This window comes from Antechinus flavipes, chromosome 2 (assembly GCF_016432865.1).
Source record: "Antechinus flavipes isolate AdamAnt ecotype Samford, QLD, Australia chromosome 2, AdamAnt_v2, whole genome shotgun sequence".
In the NCBI taxonomy this organism is placed as follows: Eukaryota; Metazoa; Chordata; class Mammalia; order Dasyuromorphia; family Dasyuridae; genus Antechinus; species Antechinus flavipes.
The window spans coordinates 551,355,529-551,373,003 of NC_067399.1; the positions used below are offsets into that span (position 1 = coordinate 551,355,529).

Genomic DNA, 17,475 nt, shown 5'->3' on the forward strand with positions numbered 1-17,475 from the left:
GGGAAGAAAAATGATGATCCTGAAGTTAAATTTATTTGCCCTGTTTCTTTTCTTTCAAGGCCTCCAAGCTATAAAAAGATTATTCTTCTAATGGGTTTAGCTTGCTCCTCAATCACAAGTCATGAGCAATTTAGCTGACACCTTTCCAATGGCCTATGGCACTGTTGTTGAACTTATGATATCTCCCTGTCCTTGGCCTTGGGTATTATTTTGCTATAGTTTTTTCCTCAAATTCATTTTAAGTAACACTGCCATCCATTTGAATTTTTCACTCAGAGAACTCAGGAATTGAGACCTATGGCTGGTGTCTGGATATACTTATGTTTCAGCCACTCTGAACCATGTTTTACTGATCTCCTTGGACCCCTTAGATGCTGTCATTCACCTCACTGACTGGAAGAACCTAGTACAAAAAGTTATAGATATGTTTCTGAAGCATTATAGCATGCTCCATTTAAGAAATACCTAGGAAAATGTGAATTTCCAAAGTTGATAAGTTTAGGGAGTTCTTTTTTCTTTTTATAAAGTGAATTTAGGGAATTCTTTAAATAGCAAGTATCTTCTACACAGAATCCATTTAAATGTTCTTTTACAAATCATTAACTACAACTTGACAGAGTGGCTAGAGGGCTGATGGATGTATAAACTAATGTGTTAGGGACTATAGCCAATTGAATATCAATCAGAAATGAAGATGGAGCATCTCTAGAATTATAATTTAAGTCGATGAGAAAATAGGATTTAATTAACAGATAATTTCTCAGAAACTTGCTTATTGGAGAAAGCTAACTATATTCTCTAGGGAATGATCTTCAAAGTAGTGACTGTGTTAGCTCTTACTGAGGACATAACCTTTTTTTTTTAATTATAACTTTTTATTGATAGAACCCATGCCTGGGTAATTTTTTACAACATTATCTCTTGCACTCCTGTTCTGACTTTTCCCCTCCCTCTCTTCCCCTCCTCCCCCAGATAGCAAGCAGTCCTATACATGTTAAATATGTCACAGTATATCCTAGATACAATATATGTGTGCAGAACTGAACAGTTCTCTTATTTCACAGGAAGAATTGAATTCAGAAAGTAAAAATAACCCAGGAAGAAAAACAAAAATGCAAGCAGTTTATATTCATTTCCCAGTGTTCTTACTTTGGTGTAGCTGCTTCTGGGACATAACCTTTCAAGGAGTATGGGAACCAACCAATGGGAAGGTTGGAAGGTTGGTCATACCCATCTTTCCCCTATCATTATTTGTGGGACTTATCTCCAACAAATTCATACTTATCCTTTTTCCTCAACATATCTCCATTCTTTTCCTGCCCTTCTCCCTCCCATTGCCACTGTGTAAACTTTCACAACCCCCCCATTTTGAACCCAACTTTGCCCTGTCAATGCAATTATAACTTAAGCACTGCTCAGAGCAAAAATCATGCAGTATTATTGGAAAAATCCCCACCACTCCCCCACCCCAACCCCACATATCTTCAGCATATCTGCATTGCCTGTTCCTTAAATTACTTATATCATGCCTTTGGAGGACAGGCTCTGCACTGTAGGGTAGTAAGGGAAGAATTTTACCCCATCTTTTATTTTGGATGGGATTCAATGAGGTCCTATAGAACAAGCCTATATAAAAGAATTGCAATTTGAATTACTGATCTCATTGCATCATTTTCCCTTCCCCCAATCCAACTCTCTTCTGCACTTTCCTATTTCTGTTACCCAGGTCTTCCATCATAGCACCATCTTTGATTCCTGGCTCTCCTTCACTGTACATATCCAATCAGTTGTTGAATCTTGTACTTACTGAAAGCAGATTTTTAGCCCCTTTTCTTTTTTTTCCTCAATATATAGCTACCACCCTAAATCTGGACCTAAAGAGCTCTTGTTTAGGCTTTTTCAATGGCTTCCCAATTAGTCTCCCTGTCTTATCTCTCCTTATGTCAATCCATCTTCCAAAGTTATTTTCCAGAAGTATAAGTCTGACCATGTGACTCCCCTTAACAATAAACTCCAAGAACTATCTATTGATTCTACCTATTCAATTAAATATTATTTCACATAGGTTTCATCCTTTTTCATTTCCATATTTTATACATGGGAGTTTTATAATATACACAATTATTAGTTCAGTATTAATTGCATATAATTTATAAATAAGTAAATATAAAAATATTTGGGATATCTGCTCAAAAAAATGTTAAACTCGTAAAGAAATTTGGTTCAAGAAGTTTGGAGACCATTAGTTGGTGAGAGCTGAATCGAGGTTCTTGTGATTCAGAGGGGATTTAAGACTAGAAAGGAAACTCAGAAATCATTAGAATACAGAAATTGAGGTCTAAATAAGCCAAGTAGCTTGACCAAGATTGCATAGATAAATGGTCTACAAAGTTGGGATTTAAATCTGGTCTTCTGATGTCAGATTCATTGTTCTATACTGGTATACTGTCTCTCATGCATTCTTTTCTTTTTTCTGGTGATAGTACATATATGCCTGCCTCACTAATATCCTTCTATTCTAAATTCTTTTAAAAACATTTATATTTGTTCATTATTTCTAATATAGGGTTAAAATTTAAATTTTCTTTTTATGGAAGAATCCATAATCTCAGTTCTGAACTAAGTGTGTTAATGATGTACACCAGGACACCTGGCTGAGGTATCCAGGTTGCTGAGATGGTCAATCTATTGGATTTTAGAGGCAGGAAAAATATTTATTCATCTATCTGCCTGCCCCACCTCACTCTCAGCAGAAAACTTTGCTTTATACTTGACTGAGAAAATAGAAGCTATTTACCAGGAACTTCTTCCCTTTTAACATCTCAAAACCCCTTGTTTGCTCTTTTAATCTGCAGAAGAGGTGGCCCTTCTCTTGATCAAGGACAACATGTTCCTTTGATCCTATCCCTTTCTGTCTTTTCCAACACATTCATATACCTTCCCCAAGAACCTAATCTCTCTTTTCCCAATTGCTTTCTCTAATTTCTCCTCATCTTTGTTACTACATGCAAATTTAGGACTCCCCCATCATTTAAAAACCACTGCAGCAACAACAAAAATCTCTCCCTTACCTTCATTACCCAGGTTTTATTCTTTTCTCTCTATTTCCTTTCATAGTCAAACTACTAGAAAAAGTTATCTATGCTCCTTGTCTCCACTAACTCTCCTCTTATTCCTTTTCTACTTAAAGTCTGGCTTCTGTCCTTCTCACTGAATTAAAACTGCTCACTCCAAAGTTACTAATTTTCTTTGTCCTCAATCCTCAGCCTTCTTGAGTTCTTTGCTGCATTCGATGATGTTGCCTATTCTCTTCACCTGGATATTCTTTCCTTTCAGGATTTTCATAACTATTCTTTCTTAATTATTTCCTGATTTTTTTCAGTGTCTAACCAATCCTTCTCAGTTTTCTTTGTTGGATCATCATCATATATGTCCTACCGTGTAGACAGTTTTTCTGCTCTGGACCTTCTCATCCTTTTCTATGCCCTTGTTTTCAGTGACTTCGTGAGTTCAGTTATTATCTTTATGTTACTATATTTATCTTATAGATCCACTTAATTCCATTTGCCTAAACTCTAATTTCCCATCACTAACTTCCCATTGGAGTTGGATGTCAGTATGTCCAAAAAAGAACTCACTTTAAAAAAATTTCCAAACTCACTCCTCTTTCTAACTTCCCTATCTATCTATTTAGTCCCCAAGCTTCACAACCTGGAAGTCATAATTCATTCTTTATTCTTACCCCAGCATCCAGTCAGCATTCTATTGATTCTACCTCCCCAGCATCTTTTGCATCTGTTCCCTCCTTCCTCTACCACATCCACTCATTTCTAGTTTGAACTATTATAATAGCTTCCTAATTGTTTTCCTAGACTCAGTTCTCTTCTTTCCATTCCAGTCTCCATTCAGCTGCCAGAATGATATTCCTAGAGGAAGAGCTTAACCATGTTACTACCCTACACAAGAAACTTCAGTGGCATTCTTTGACCAAACGGGCCTATTTTTTTTCCTTATATATAACAATATCTCTTCTATTTCTGGGCCTTTGCACAGGCTGTACTTCTAGTCCCCTCACCATCTTTAGAAGAGAATCCCTGTCACAATACTACATCTTCACATCCCTATTTCTTTCAAAGCCTAGCCCCTCGTAGATGAAGTCTTCCCTGAGCCTGCCTTTTAGCTCCTAGTATCTCCTCCCTGGATTATTCTGCATTTACCTTATATATGTTTGGTATTTGCTTATAAAGATACATTTAAGTTGTTCTTCTCTGATAAATACAAGCTTTTTTAAGGAAGTTCCTTTTTTTAACCTTTGTATTCCTAATGATATAGCATAAAGTAATCTTTTAATAAGGCTTGTTGATTAATTTGATAGTAGGTGCTTAATAAATGGCAGATTTGTTGATTGAATGTAGGGATTTACTGATTTAGCTCCAAAAAAAGGCATTATTTTCTATTTCAATGATGAATGGAGCAAATAGGCAACCGTGGAATAGGACAGGCATGGGGACATCATCTTTGGCTTATCTTACAGAGACAACCACCTTACCTAACAGGTTTGATGCTGGTAACTCAGCCTAGTCAAAAAATGGCTAATAATGATGATGATGATAATTAGCAATTATGTAGAATCTTAAGTTGGTAAAGGACTTGACATTTTATCCCATTTGATCCATTTTACAGATGAGGAAACTGATGTTTGCTCAGATTCACACAGCTAGGAGGGAGGATTTATATTCAGGTCTTCCAAGTCCAGTCTGCCAGTTACTGTACCAGTCAGGTACATTAATATAAGTGAGATGGTGGATAACCTTTTGAACCCTCTGTGATAGACCTGCTGCCAGGACATTGAGGAGATGGCTTAATATTTTACAGATTTAAAAACTAATGACTTAATCATGAATTTAAAATGGGGGAATGGTTAGAGAATTGATGTTAGTTGAGGTAATTGAAAGATCAAAGCACCATTTGTAGACATAGGAATTGTGATTTGGAGGGGAAGAAGACAAAATGTGATCAGCAGATCAGAATGAATATTTTTGTGTGTGTGGGAAGGTCCAACTTACAAATTTTCAAGTTGTTTTGCTTCATTTATTTCTTTCTCATATTAGAAACACTTTGCAGTGTGGCCTGAAGTGTCATTTTAATTCTTTCACATTTAGGAACAAATCTACCAGGGCAGAGAAGGAAAAAAGGTTTCCAAAATAACTTTGAAAAAAAATTCATTGTAGGGAACTCATTAGGGTACACACAGTGTCATTGTTTTAAGCTGTTTGGGACTTTGTAAGCCTTTCTGTTTGCTGCAATGGTTCACAAAGGCCTTTGATTGTAATCACTGCACTTTCATAAAAGCCATGAAGCACTAACTTCTAATGTTGTTTTGTGCTTTTAGGCATTCGTATGTTAGATGGCGATGTAACAGATGTTGTGGAAGCGAAGTCACTTGGCATCAGACCCAATTACATTGACATTTACAGTGCGAGCTGGGGGCCAGATGATGATGGGAAGACGGTGGACGGTCCTGGCCGCTTGGCCAAGCAAGCTTTTGAGTACGGCATTAAAAAGGTGTGGGTAACAGTATGCTGGAGAATAGCTCTCCTGTTGATGGTATTTCATTTTGTTTAGATTTAAATGTCTCCAGTGTAAATAACCCCATTAAGTTTGACTGCCATATTGTATGGATGTGCAAGCAGGTGTGTAATTGTGGTATTACAAAATAGCCACCCAGAAGTTCAGGCAGAGGGACTCTAAATTCAGGCTACAGATTTAGAGTAAAATGAGCAACTTTGGGTTTTGTGGGTCTACTCTGAAAAACTCACTCATACACAATCTCTTCTAATTAGGCCTAATGGAAAACAGCAATATGGTATTTTCAATTAGTGACTTCATCATCAGTAGGAAATCATAATTTATAATGGACATTCTTTATAATAGAGATACAACATAATATAGTGAAAAACTGCCAGCTTTGGAATCAGAAGACCTGAATTCCTTTCTAACCTCTGCTAATTACTACATTTAGGTGATTCGTGGATTGTGCTCTGAGCCCAGAAAACTTTAGTGTAAATCTGGCCTTAAACACTTACTAACTGTGTGACTCTGGGAAAGTCCCTTAAGTATTTGCTGTAGTTTTCTCATCTTTAAAATTAGTTGGAGAAAGAAAGGGTAAACCATTTCCATATCTTTGCCAAGAAAATCCCAAAAGGGATCGTGAAGGAATTGGACATGGAATTGTCATCTACTTATATAACCTTGAGCAAGAATCTTACCTTTCTAGCTTTGTTTCCTCATTGGTTTAAAAAAAGGATATTCTTGGGCTTGATTCCTTTCTAATTCCCCTTTACAGTAAAATAATATTTAGGATTTCTGAAGTAGGTAGTTACATTCACTACATCAGGGTTTCAGAAAGTCAGGCTGCATTCTTAGCAATCTGAGGGCTGTGAATTCAATTCAGCAAATATTTATTAAATGCCTACTGTGGAAAAAGCTGAAGATTGGGACATATAAAGATGAATATAATAGGTTTTGCCTTCAAGTCTTACATTCTCCTGCTTCTTGCCTTGTGCTATGGATCACAACTACTTTGGGACTTATAAAGTACTTAGAGGACTTTAGTATTTATTTCCATTAAGCTATTTTGAAAAGAAGCAAAGTAAAATATTACAGGAATAAAAACTCAATTTCATTTCCCAGATTTGTCTCCTTTTAAAAATTCTTATTTCAGCTTTTAAAGCTTCTAAATACCCCTCATTTCTTCTAGTTAGACATGAGAGGTAGTAGCCTTATGTAGTAAAAAGTATATTAACTAGAAGTCAGGATGTCTTGTTTCTAATTCCAGTTCTACCATTAGGTAACTATGTGTAATGGGATCAGTATCTCCCAGAGTACCCAAGGAATTGACACTCAAGCCAGGTACCTTTTATGAAGCTTCTTGGTGGGCTCAGGCTGCGTTGATAAGGGCTGCTCCCTTATGGGCATAAAAGGCCTACCTATGTGGAATCAAAGGCTCTTCAGATCTGGCAGATGTACTACGACCATCAAGTAACTAAGTGAATCAGTGGATAAAGGGCCAGACCTGCAATCAAGAAGACTCAAATTCAAATCTCACTTCAGATTCATATAAGCTCTTAATCTCTGTCTGCCCTAGTTTCCTCATTTATTAAATGAATTCAGACTAGATGATCGCTAATATTATTTTGAATTTCAAAGTCATATGATTCCATTTGAATTCTTCACAGAGTCCTTTGCACATAGTAGGTACTTAAATGTTAAATTCAAACATTTTTACTGATCTGAGTCATATATAAAGCATCCTTTAGTCACTGTTCTGCTTCTATTCTGAAGCTTGACCTTTGAGAGAGACTGACTAAAATTGGGAATTTAGTTCTTACTACCTATGTATATGACTCTGGATAATCTTTCTGTAGAGTACACTTATATTTTTGTGAGATTAAATGTGTAGAGAGAAAAAAAATAAGGGAAACCAGATTCATGCCTATATAACTTCACAACTGCAGCAATAGATAGCATTTCAATTTTTCAAAATCAGCAGCTTAATAAAAAGTTCACCAGGAAATGTATAGAAGTCATTGTAAGAAAACATTGTAGCCTTTCATTCAACATGCCTGGAAATCTATGAGCCTATTTGCATCAAATGTTTCTTGGTAAAGAGGAATTAAACAATCTTAAAATAAAGCTTAGATTAATCTTCACAGTGTGTGGCTCCATTTCCTAGGTAGAAAGTGTTGCTTTTAATGTTTTAATTTCCTACTGTCATGTGTATAGAAATAAGTATATGATGTTGTAAGGCTTTAAGGAAAGTCATTCTTTCTTGTTTCGAGAAATTGCTAATACTATGAACTCTAATATTAGATAAATTCCACATTAGGTCTATGCAAACATTAAAAATAAAAGCAACAACATGCATATCCTTTTACCTTAAACATCAAAATAGTTAAGGCAGAAGTGTTTTGGACTTGAATCATTCATTTACTTCATGTCATCTAATATTGTTTTCATCACTGTACCTGTACATAGTTGAGGCAACTAAGAAGCAAATTACATAGGGCTCTGGGCCTGGACAGAAGATCTTCAGACACTTTGCTAGTTGTATAATACTGGAGAAGTCACTTAACCTCTGTTTGCCTCAGTTTCTTTAGATGTAAAAGGGGATAATAAATTGTTCAGTAAGAAATGACCAACAGGATGATTTCAGAAAGGCTTGGGGAGACTTACATGAACTGATGCTGAGTGAAACGAGCAGGGCCAGGAGATCATTATATACTTCAACAACAATATTATATGATGATCAATTCTGATGGATGTGGCCCATTTCAACAATGAGATGAACCAAATCAGTTCCAATGGAGCAGTAATGAACTGAACCAGCTACACCCAGCGAAAGAACTCCGGGATATGACTAAGAATCATTACATTGAATTCCCAATCCCGATATTTTTGCCTGCCTGCATTTTGGATTTCCTTCACAGGCTAATTACAATATTTTAGAGTTCGATTCTTTTTGTACAGCAAAATAACAGTTTGGTCATATAAAAAAGGGGGGGGATAATAATTGCACCCACATCCCAGATTGTTATAATATTTATATAATGCTTAGCATAGTTCCTAGCATAGGGTAGGTACTTAATGAATGTTTGTTCTCGTCTCCTTTTACATATTAGGTACTCTATAAGTGTTTAGTGGATGGATGAATGGGTAGGAAGTTTGAATAATATATTATTTTTGTTCCCCTTTCCCCACCAAAGGCCAAAAAATAAAATTAGGTAGATTGTATTTCCATCATTTAAAAAAAATAGAGAAGTTTCAAATGGAAACAAGCAGTTTCTCCCAAAAGTGCTTGTCACACATGTCTGAAATATTAAAATTACTAGGAGATTAGGATCTACGAGAAAGAGTACTGGCCCTTGGAGTCAGACAACAGGAGACCATGGTTCTTGGCTCTCTGCATCTAATTAGTTATGATTCTTTGGTCAAGATATTGAACTCCTCTGGACCTCAGTTTTGTCATCTGTAAAATAACAGGTTTGGAGAATGTGATTTTTGAAAAATATTTTATTTTATTTTATTTAATAATAACTTTATATTGACAGAATCCATGCCAAGGTAATTTTTTTTACAACATTATCCCTTGCACTCATTTCTGTTCCGATTTCCCCCCCCTCCACCCCCTCCTCTAGATGGCAAGCAGTCCTATATATGTTTGATATGTTGCAGTATATCCTAGATACAGTATATGTTTGCAGAACCGAACAGTTCTCTTGTTGCACAGGGAGAATTGGATTCAGAAGGTAAAAATAACCCGGGAAGAAAAACAAAAATGCAGATAGTTCACATTCGTTTCCTAGTGTTCTTTCTTTGGGTGTAGCTGCTTCTGTCCATCATTTATCAATTGAAACTCAGTTAGGTCTCTTTGTCGAAGAAATCCACTTCCATCAGAATACATCCTCATACAGTATCGTTGTCGAAGTGTATAATGATCTCCTGGTTCTGCTCATTTCACTTAGCATCAGTTCATGTAAGTCTCGCCAGTCCTCTCTGTATTCATCCTGCTGGTCATTTCTTACAGAACAATAATATTCCATAACATTCATATACCACAATTTACCCAGCCACAGAGTGTTATTTTTAAAGTTCCTTTAAACTGAAGCAAAACATACTCTATGGGGACCCTTAAACAGAAGCATTCTAACCTAACCATTGAAAATTCTCTTACAAATTTAAGAACCTTGAGCCACACCACCATCCATTCCTCATCCCACTCCTATTTTTTTTAATAAATTCCTTCTTTGGTATGAAGTGATGGTGATGATGGGGGTGGGAGGTCTTTTAAATTCATTGTTAGGCATAAAATAAAATGTGACATCACAAGAATGGATTGGCCATTCTGCTGTGAGAAGCCACACATTGCCAGAGCTGCTGACAGATGGCAGGGGTTTACTAGATCTTGGCAGCATAGCTTTTGAGTTCATGGATGAACTCTTTTGATCACAGGCACAAAGCTAATGGATACTTTGAACAGATCAGTGCTGTGGCTTTAATGAATAGAATATTCAAGTTCAAGGGTAAGGTTTACACTTCATGTGAACTCTTCATATTCTACCATAAGCGATTTTCCCATGCTATGGCCCATGAAAATACATACCTTAACTCTTCATGCTTTAGGTATGTGTGAGGTTAACAGGTAATAAACACACTGAGAAACTGGTAAATAGACTTCTATTTAAATGTGTAATAGGACAAACTATGTTATTTCTCTTCCTCCTCTTCTTTGCTTTCTGACTTCTATGACAATCCTCAAGTCTCAGTTAAAATCTCTTTTTCTTCAAGAAACCTTTCCCAATCCTCTTTAATACTATTGCCTTTTCTGTTAATCATCTCCAATTTACATTATACATAATATGCAACTATTTATCGATTTATAGATATGTAAACATATCTATTTAAAGATACATTTACATATTTATAATGTAAATTGGAGCTAACATATAGATGTATAACCATATTATGCATATGAATATATATATACATATATATTACATATGTCTTATTTGCATGTTATTTTTCCCATTACACTGTGAATTCTTTGAGGACAAGGATTGTTTTTGCCTTTGTTTATATCTCAAGTACTTAGCACACTATCTGGCATATAGTAGATGTTTAATAAGCAGTTGTTGTCTTGACTATTTAGCCAGAGCATATAACTGTTTAGATCATTTTGGCTGCCATTGTAATAAAAATGGTGCATGTCACACTTTATCAAAATGACACTTTGTTGAAGGTATATTGGGAGGGGGATAATATTCTTCAATGTCATATAAAATACAGGCAGGAAATATTTCTTGATTTGGGTTATTGAGAATGGCCTGATTTGAGATGTTCTCAACTCTTTGAAGATGATATATATATCATCTTCAAATATATAGCATATATATGTACTTAAATATTATATATATGATATATGTATGCACAAATGTATCTTATTTGTTTTATAAAGTCAGAAAGATCCAAGTTTAAATTCTACCTCAAACATTTCTTAACAAGTGATTTAGGCAAATCATAAAATTTTGCTTAGCTTCAGTTTCCTCATCTGTAAAAATGAGATAATAATAGCACCTACTCCACATGGTTGTTGTAAATATCAAATGAGTTAACATCGAAAAGCATTTTGCAAACCTTAAAGTACTATATAAGTCCCAGCTATGGTTATTGGTAAATTCAACCTCATCATGACTATTCTATACATTGTTCCAAAAGGCTGACTTATCAGATAAATGTAATAGCCTTTCAACTCAGGTTTTGGCTTTGCTAATTTTTGTAGTCAAGTCTGACAAACCCAATGTTTAAATTTAGAAAGGAATCCTTATAATGGAATAATTATATACAGTGCACATGTGAATGAAATAAGTTTTGCTTCTATTCTCTATTAATTTCTCTTTGCTGGAAAAAGTACAAAGAATGATAAAAATAAAATAATCTGACAGCCATTCACTCTATAAATATAACTAGCTGGTGAGTTACTGCATGGAAAGACCTACATGGCTGATGTTGACAAATTTTCTGAATGTGATTTTGATATTTCCTATGAGGAGCAGGGTCTTAAAATGACATCAACCTAAAATTAGAAGCAGGATTTTAGATTTGAGGTTGAAAACTGTCTCCAAACCTAACAGTGGGCTAGCCCAAATTAGGAACAGAAATGCTTCTTTATCATATATTTTAACCCCAATTCAGTTGGGGTTAGCCATTTGGTCTGGAAAACTTATCTGAATGGCAAGGACTGGCCAAGGTTTTAGAATTTGAGGAAATGGATAGTGTAGTTCTGGTAGTTATGGCTGAATTTCAATGCTCTTTTAGAAATTTGATTATTTCTTTTCAGACAAACTCACTTAGTTTGCCCATTCTCTTATAATCAAAATGCTTGACAACACAGTTGAATGCATAGATACATCCTAAGTGATCTAAATAGCCTTGCATTAAAACATGCCTGTAACATGTCATTTATTGTTTTTGTGTATAAAAAAGAAAACCTAAAAAAAAAAAAAAAAGAAAGAAAAACCTAATATAAATACATTAAATATATCTGGGTTTAACTTTTTGAATCCACCATCAAATTGGTCTGATTATGTTATTTTCATTAGGTCATCAAGAAGCAATACAGACCCCCATGAAAAATAACATTTTTTTAATTTAAAGAGAGATCTCCCATTTCTAAATAATTTTTCCATTTTTCTGTTTTTAGAGGTTATTTTTCTTCCTAAAATGTTCAAGTATTTTTAATAAGATCCTAGACTTAAAGCTAGAAAAGACTTTAAAGATCATTATATATAATCCTTTCATTTTTACAGATGAGGAAACTGAGGCTTAGAGAGGGTGACTTTCCCACAGTTACATAACTAGAGAGGGAATTTGGACTCAGGTCCTACTGACGCCAAGTTCATCATAGTAATAATGACAACACTGTGTTATTTATTGAGGTTAATCTGGTATCAGAATTCTGTCTCTATTTAAATCCCCAATTAAAGGACTAAATTTAGATATAATCAACAACCTTCATAGACTACATATACAGTACGTTTTAAAAATATACTATTATGTTTTTAAACTTACATCCTTGCTTTGAATCTACAAGAGTATGATTACATTTCTCCATTGTTCTACAGAAACTATTACTGCAAGCAAAAATACTACATTAGAATACAAAATGTAAATCTTCTTTATGCTTTTGATATTGTATTTAGGTAGGTAGGATATAGAGGAAGATCAGAATGGATATGAAATTCTAATTTTTTTAATTAGAAAACACCATTAGAAATTTTGTAATGGTCTCATTGCCTCCTTTTAGTAATTTATCTTTCTCATTTACCCCATTTTTAATTTTTAGGGTCGCCAAGGCTTAGGCTCCATCTTTGTCTGGGCTTCAGGAAATGGAGGAAGAGAAGGTGACTACTGCTCTTGTGATGGTTACACCAATAGCATATATACTATTTCTGTCAGTAGTACCACAGAGAATGGTTATAAACCTTGGTATCTTGAGGAGTGTGCTTCTACACTGGCTACAACCTACAGCAGTGGAGCATTTTATGAAGGAAAAATTGTAAGTTGTATGTGATTCTTTCTAATTTACTCAAAAAACTTTTGAAATGATTTGTAAAATTTCTACCTTGAGCTTAATTGGAAAAAATATTTGAAACTTTATGTCAGATGGGCAGAGGAGAATGCAACAACTTCATTTCATCTCAGAATTAACTATTTCAACTTAAAGGTAAATCATAGAATTAAGAAGAGAAGAAAATAGATTCATTCCTACTTTCTTGGGCATTTCTTTTTGATTTTAATACAAAACTGCAATAAAATCCATAGGATTTCCAAAATCTAAAAATAATTATTATGAACCAATTTAAATAAACTTTCAATTCTGGAAACAAACAAACAAAAAAAAAAACAGTGGACAAAAGTAAAGATAGCAATTCAGATACCATTTTGTGAGAAATTTGACCTATGCAAAACAATTGTCACAACTGGAGGCCAAAAATATTGAAGAACTACTTCATCAAGAAAACACAATCTCCTTGTAAAACAGAAAAATGTGGCAACTAAAGTCAACATTTTTGCTGTTTAGATTATGTGTAAAACATTATGAAGAGTGGAAGACTAAAGTGGTATCACTTCACAAAATATAGCAGTTGAAGGAAACAATCCTAAAGAGAGTTTAGCATGAAGTTCAGGTATATTAAATAAGTCCAAGAATATTGGTACTCTTGGTACAGGAAACCAAAAGAAGCAACAAGTCAATTCAAAAGAGAACAGACTTTATAGGATTTTTATTGTCATATGTTTTTGAATAGGGACAAATATCATTAGATTCTGTTCCTCTGGTACCTATTGTTCCTCATGAAAAAGTAGCAGGTCATTAAAGGAGGGAAAAGTTTAAAAAATTACACCTAACAAATATAGAAGAATTTTTTTCTAGAGAAACATAAATGTGAGAAACTTAGGAATCAATTTTCAAATTATCTTAAACAGAGAAATAATATTTGGTACCCTGAATCCAGCAGTCTTGGGAATAGCAATAGTTCCAGCCCAGTGTCCTCAAGCATCATCTTGGGAAGCTACTCCCTATCCTAGCAACTTCTGCAGAATCTACTGCCAGTGCAGCTGAAGACTTAGAAAAGGAAATTCTTGTTATCAAATTCTTTGGCAATGTTGCATACAGATATGTTTTTATCCGTGGAAATGGCATTATTTATCATTAATGCCATCATCTTTGGTACTGCACCCTTAGGATCAAAGGATCTTCTTATCTTATTTGCAGGTGAAACATTATATACTTTTTCTGTCATTAAAATGTGAGAGCTACTTTAGGACTAAGGCTATCTTAACTTTCTGTTTATATCCCCAGCACTTAGCACAGTACATTGCATATAATATGCACTTCTTTTTTTAAACATTTAATTTTTAATTAATGGGATAAACAAGCATTTCCATAATATATCAATTTTAAAAATAGTTGCACATGAAACTAAAGATCTATTATGTACAATTTGCTATTCCTTTTTAAAGTAACCATGTAAATTTCTTTTTTTTTACTTTTTTTTCTTCACTCCCCTATCTTAGAAATGGCTATCATTAAACACAAATATGTATGCATACATATACACATACACACACACAAAAAAATCATCTTATACATACTTCTATTTATCATTTCATTTTCTGGATGCATATGATCTAGGTATTTATAATAGTCAAAATAATTTATTTGCTCAAAGTTTTTCTTAAAAATTATTGCTGTAACTGTATTCAGTGTTCTCTTGGTTCTGCTCATTTCACCCTTCATTATTTTGTGCAAGTCTTTCCATATTTTTCTAAAATCATTGAGCATATTTCTACACAATCATATGTCAACTTGTTCAGCTATTCTGCAATTGGCAGGCATTCCCACAAATTTCAGTTCTTTGCCACCACAACAAGAACTGCTTTGAGCATTTTAGAACATATAAAATTGTTTCCTTTTCCCCTAATAATCTTTGGAAATATTATCTAGTAGTATATTTCTGGGTCAAAGGATATGGTCAGTTTAATAACTTTTGGGGTGTAATTCCAGATTGCACTCCAAAAAAGCACTTCTTAAATGTTTTATTTTTCACTCATTCATTTATATTGGAAAAGATAATAGATTATTCATTTATTATTAAAAAGTGGTGGAGGGGCACCAAGTTTGCACAATGGGGTTAGGAGGACCTGAATTCAAATCTGGCCTCAGACACTAGCTGTGTGATCTGGGGCAAGTCACTTAACCCTGATTGCCTCCAAAAAAGTTTCTTTAAGTGGTTGAAAAAATAATATTTAGCATGTTAATAGTGCTTTACATCTGTTATGTCAATTGAATAATTATCTTATTTTATCAGCTATCAGAAAGTAATCAACTTAGTCCCTGTTCCTAGCTCTTCACAAAGCATATTTGCATTCTTAGGATGCCTTATAATGCATTATGTTGTACCATAGAAATCTGTTAAGTTACGTATTCAGCAGTGTCATGAAAGAAATTATATAGAAAAACATAAACAAAAGAAGGGTTGTCTATTGATGGATGAAGTTCCCTAGATGTTCTTGTCCACATATAACATTAAAACAATTATTTCAAGACTGTGATTACCCTTCAGTTTGAAAGAGGTTGGTTTTGAGTATATATTCTGAAGGAAAAAAAATCTTGTTGGGCAGACAATGAATGAAACTGGACAGGGGACCAAATCAGGTATATTTTAGAAAAGTGCTATAGATAAGTTATCTGGGCCTAAAATTAAGCAGGAGAAAAAAATTGGCCTGTATCGCTTTGGGAAATTTACGGAATGCTTTAAGTGATTCCTAACTTCTCTTTGCCCACAAATCTCATTTCTTTAAGACCAGTATTTTGATGGTGGTACATAATTGTGAATTTTAGAAAACCATAATTCCAGTAGGATTAAGCTTTACAAATAACCTAAATGACAACAAAATCCATTAATCAATAAACATTTATTAAGTACCTACTATGTAGGTCTCATCTCAAGAAGCTTAATGAATGAGAGGGATAATATCAAATATACATAAATCGAACTATTTACAGGATAAGTAGAAAATAAATTTCTACTGGAATTTAAGGAAACTTCCTGAAGAACAAAAGCAAGTTGAAACATTTATTAACAATAGCTTCTTCTGGATAAATATAGATCATCAAAGACATTATTGACAACACATGCTTTTTAAAATTTTGTGACCCCATTATGTAGTAAAAATGAGAGAAAAGCACAGTTTCTCCATTAATAACAATGACAATGACTTAGAAAAAGACATAGACAGGAATTGTACAGGATGAGAAAGTATAAGTAGACTGGGAAATATGAAATAATGAGTTTATCAAATGATACCAAGTTGGCCATTGTGAAGGGGTTTCAAGATGTGATGTAGTAAAATATTCTTGGACTTAGAGTTAGGAAATTTAGGTTTTAGTTCTAATTCTGGCACAAAACTGCTTTGAGACCTAGGACAAATCATGTCATTGCTATGGCCCTCAGTTTCCTTATTGATACAACTAGAATGATGGTCTAGTTGCAAAAATGCAACTGAAATTCTATGATTTTACTTGGGATTCTGTTGATAAGTCCAATATTCAAATGTAATTGGAGTAAGGGAAGGATACTATTCTATGTTGGGTATTTACAAATAGATTTTTATGTGGATATATCTTGACTGTCCTCAGTTTTCATCACTTTATCCTCTTCCCCTTACAGGGCTTTTTCTTTTGTGCATGAAAGCAGTATTTTTGAATTTGTATCTATAAACTCATGGGAAATGAACATTATTTTGTCTGATTCATCTTAATAGAGTATTTTAAAAATATTTGAGTTGTTTTAAAGATTGCTATTTTACTAACTTTTTAAGCTGTCTTATATTTAAAATTAATGAATAATTCAAATTATTAGTTATTAAAGTGATCATTTTATACATAGTTAGGCCAAAACTGTAATGTTAGACAGAAACAGTTTAATTTTAAAGCTCACTAGCATTGCTTTATTACCTCTGCTGCTGAGCCACATCTTTAGAAATTATGTGCAAATTTATTTTTATGTTTTTCTGTAGAAGCACACAGGCTTCCTGTTCTGGTCTGCTCTGAACCAACCAGAAAGGTCAGCTATAATAGCTCTCAGCACAGCCTGGCAGCAACACTGACTAGTTTACTATGTTATTAATTCAATGTAGTATTTTCCTTTTCTCTTGGAATATGTGTTCCCAGGATATGCTGCTGAGATTCTTCTGAATGGTGTCCTTATCTACTGGCTCCTTCCCTGCTGCTTGCAAACTGGCCTGGGGCTTATTCCTCCTTCCCTAGAAAACCTTTACTTGACCCTGCTGTACACTCAAGCTCTAATCCTATAGCTCTTCTCCCTTTCACAGTCAAACTTGTAGGAAAAGCTG

The 17,475-nt window shown here is 34.3% G+C and overlaps 1 protein-coding gene across 1 annotated transcript in view; it reads left to right on the forward strand.

The window, feature by feature from the left end:
* The window catches only part of PCSK6 (proprotein convertase subtilisin/kexin type 6), a 250,333-nt gene that overhangs the window by 97,701 nt on the left and 135,157 nt on the right, over positions 1–17,475 (forward strand). The window contains 2 exon segments of the mRNA XM_051980972.1: positions 5,393–5,565; positions 12,902–13,114. Of these exon segments, the coding sequence (XP_051836932.1) occupies positions 5,393–5,565; positions 12,902–13,114 (386 nt within the window).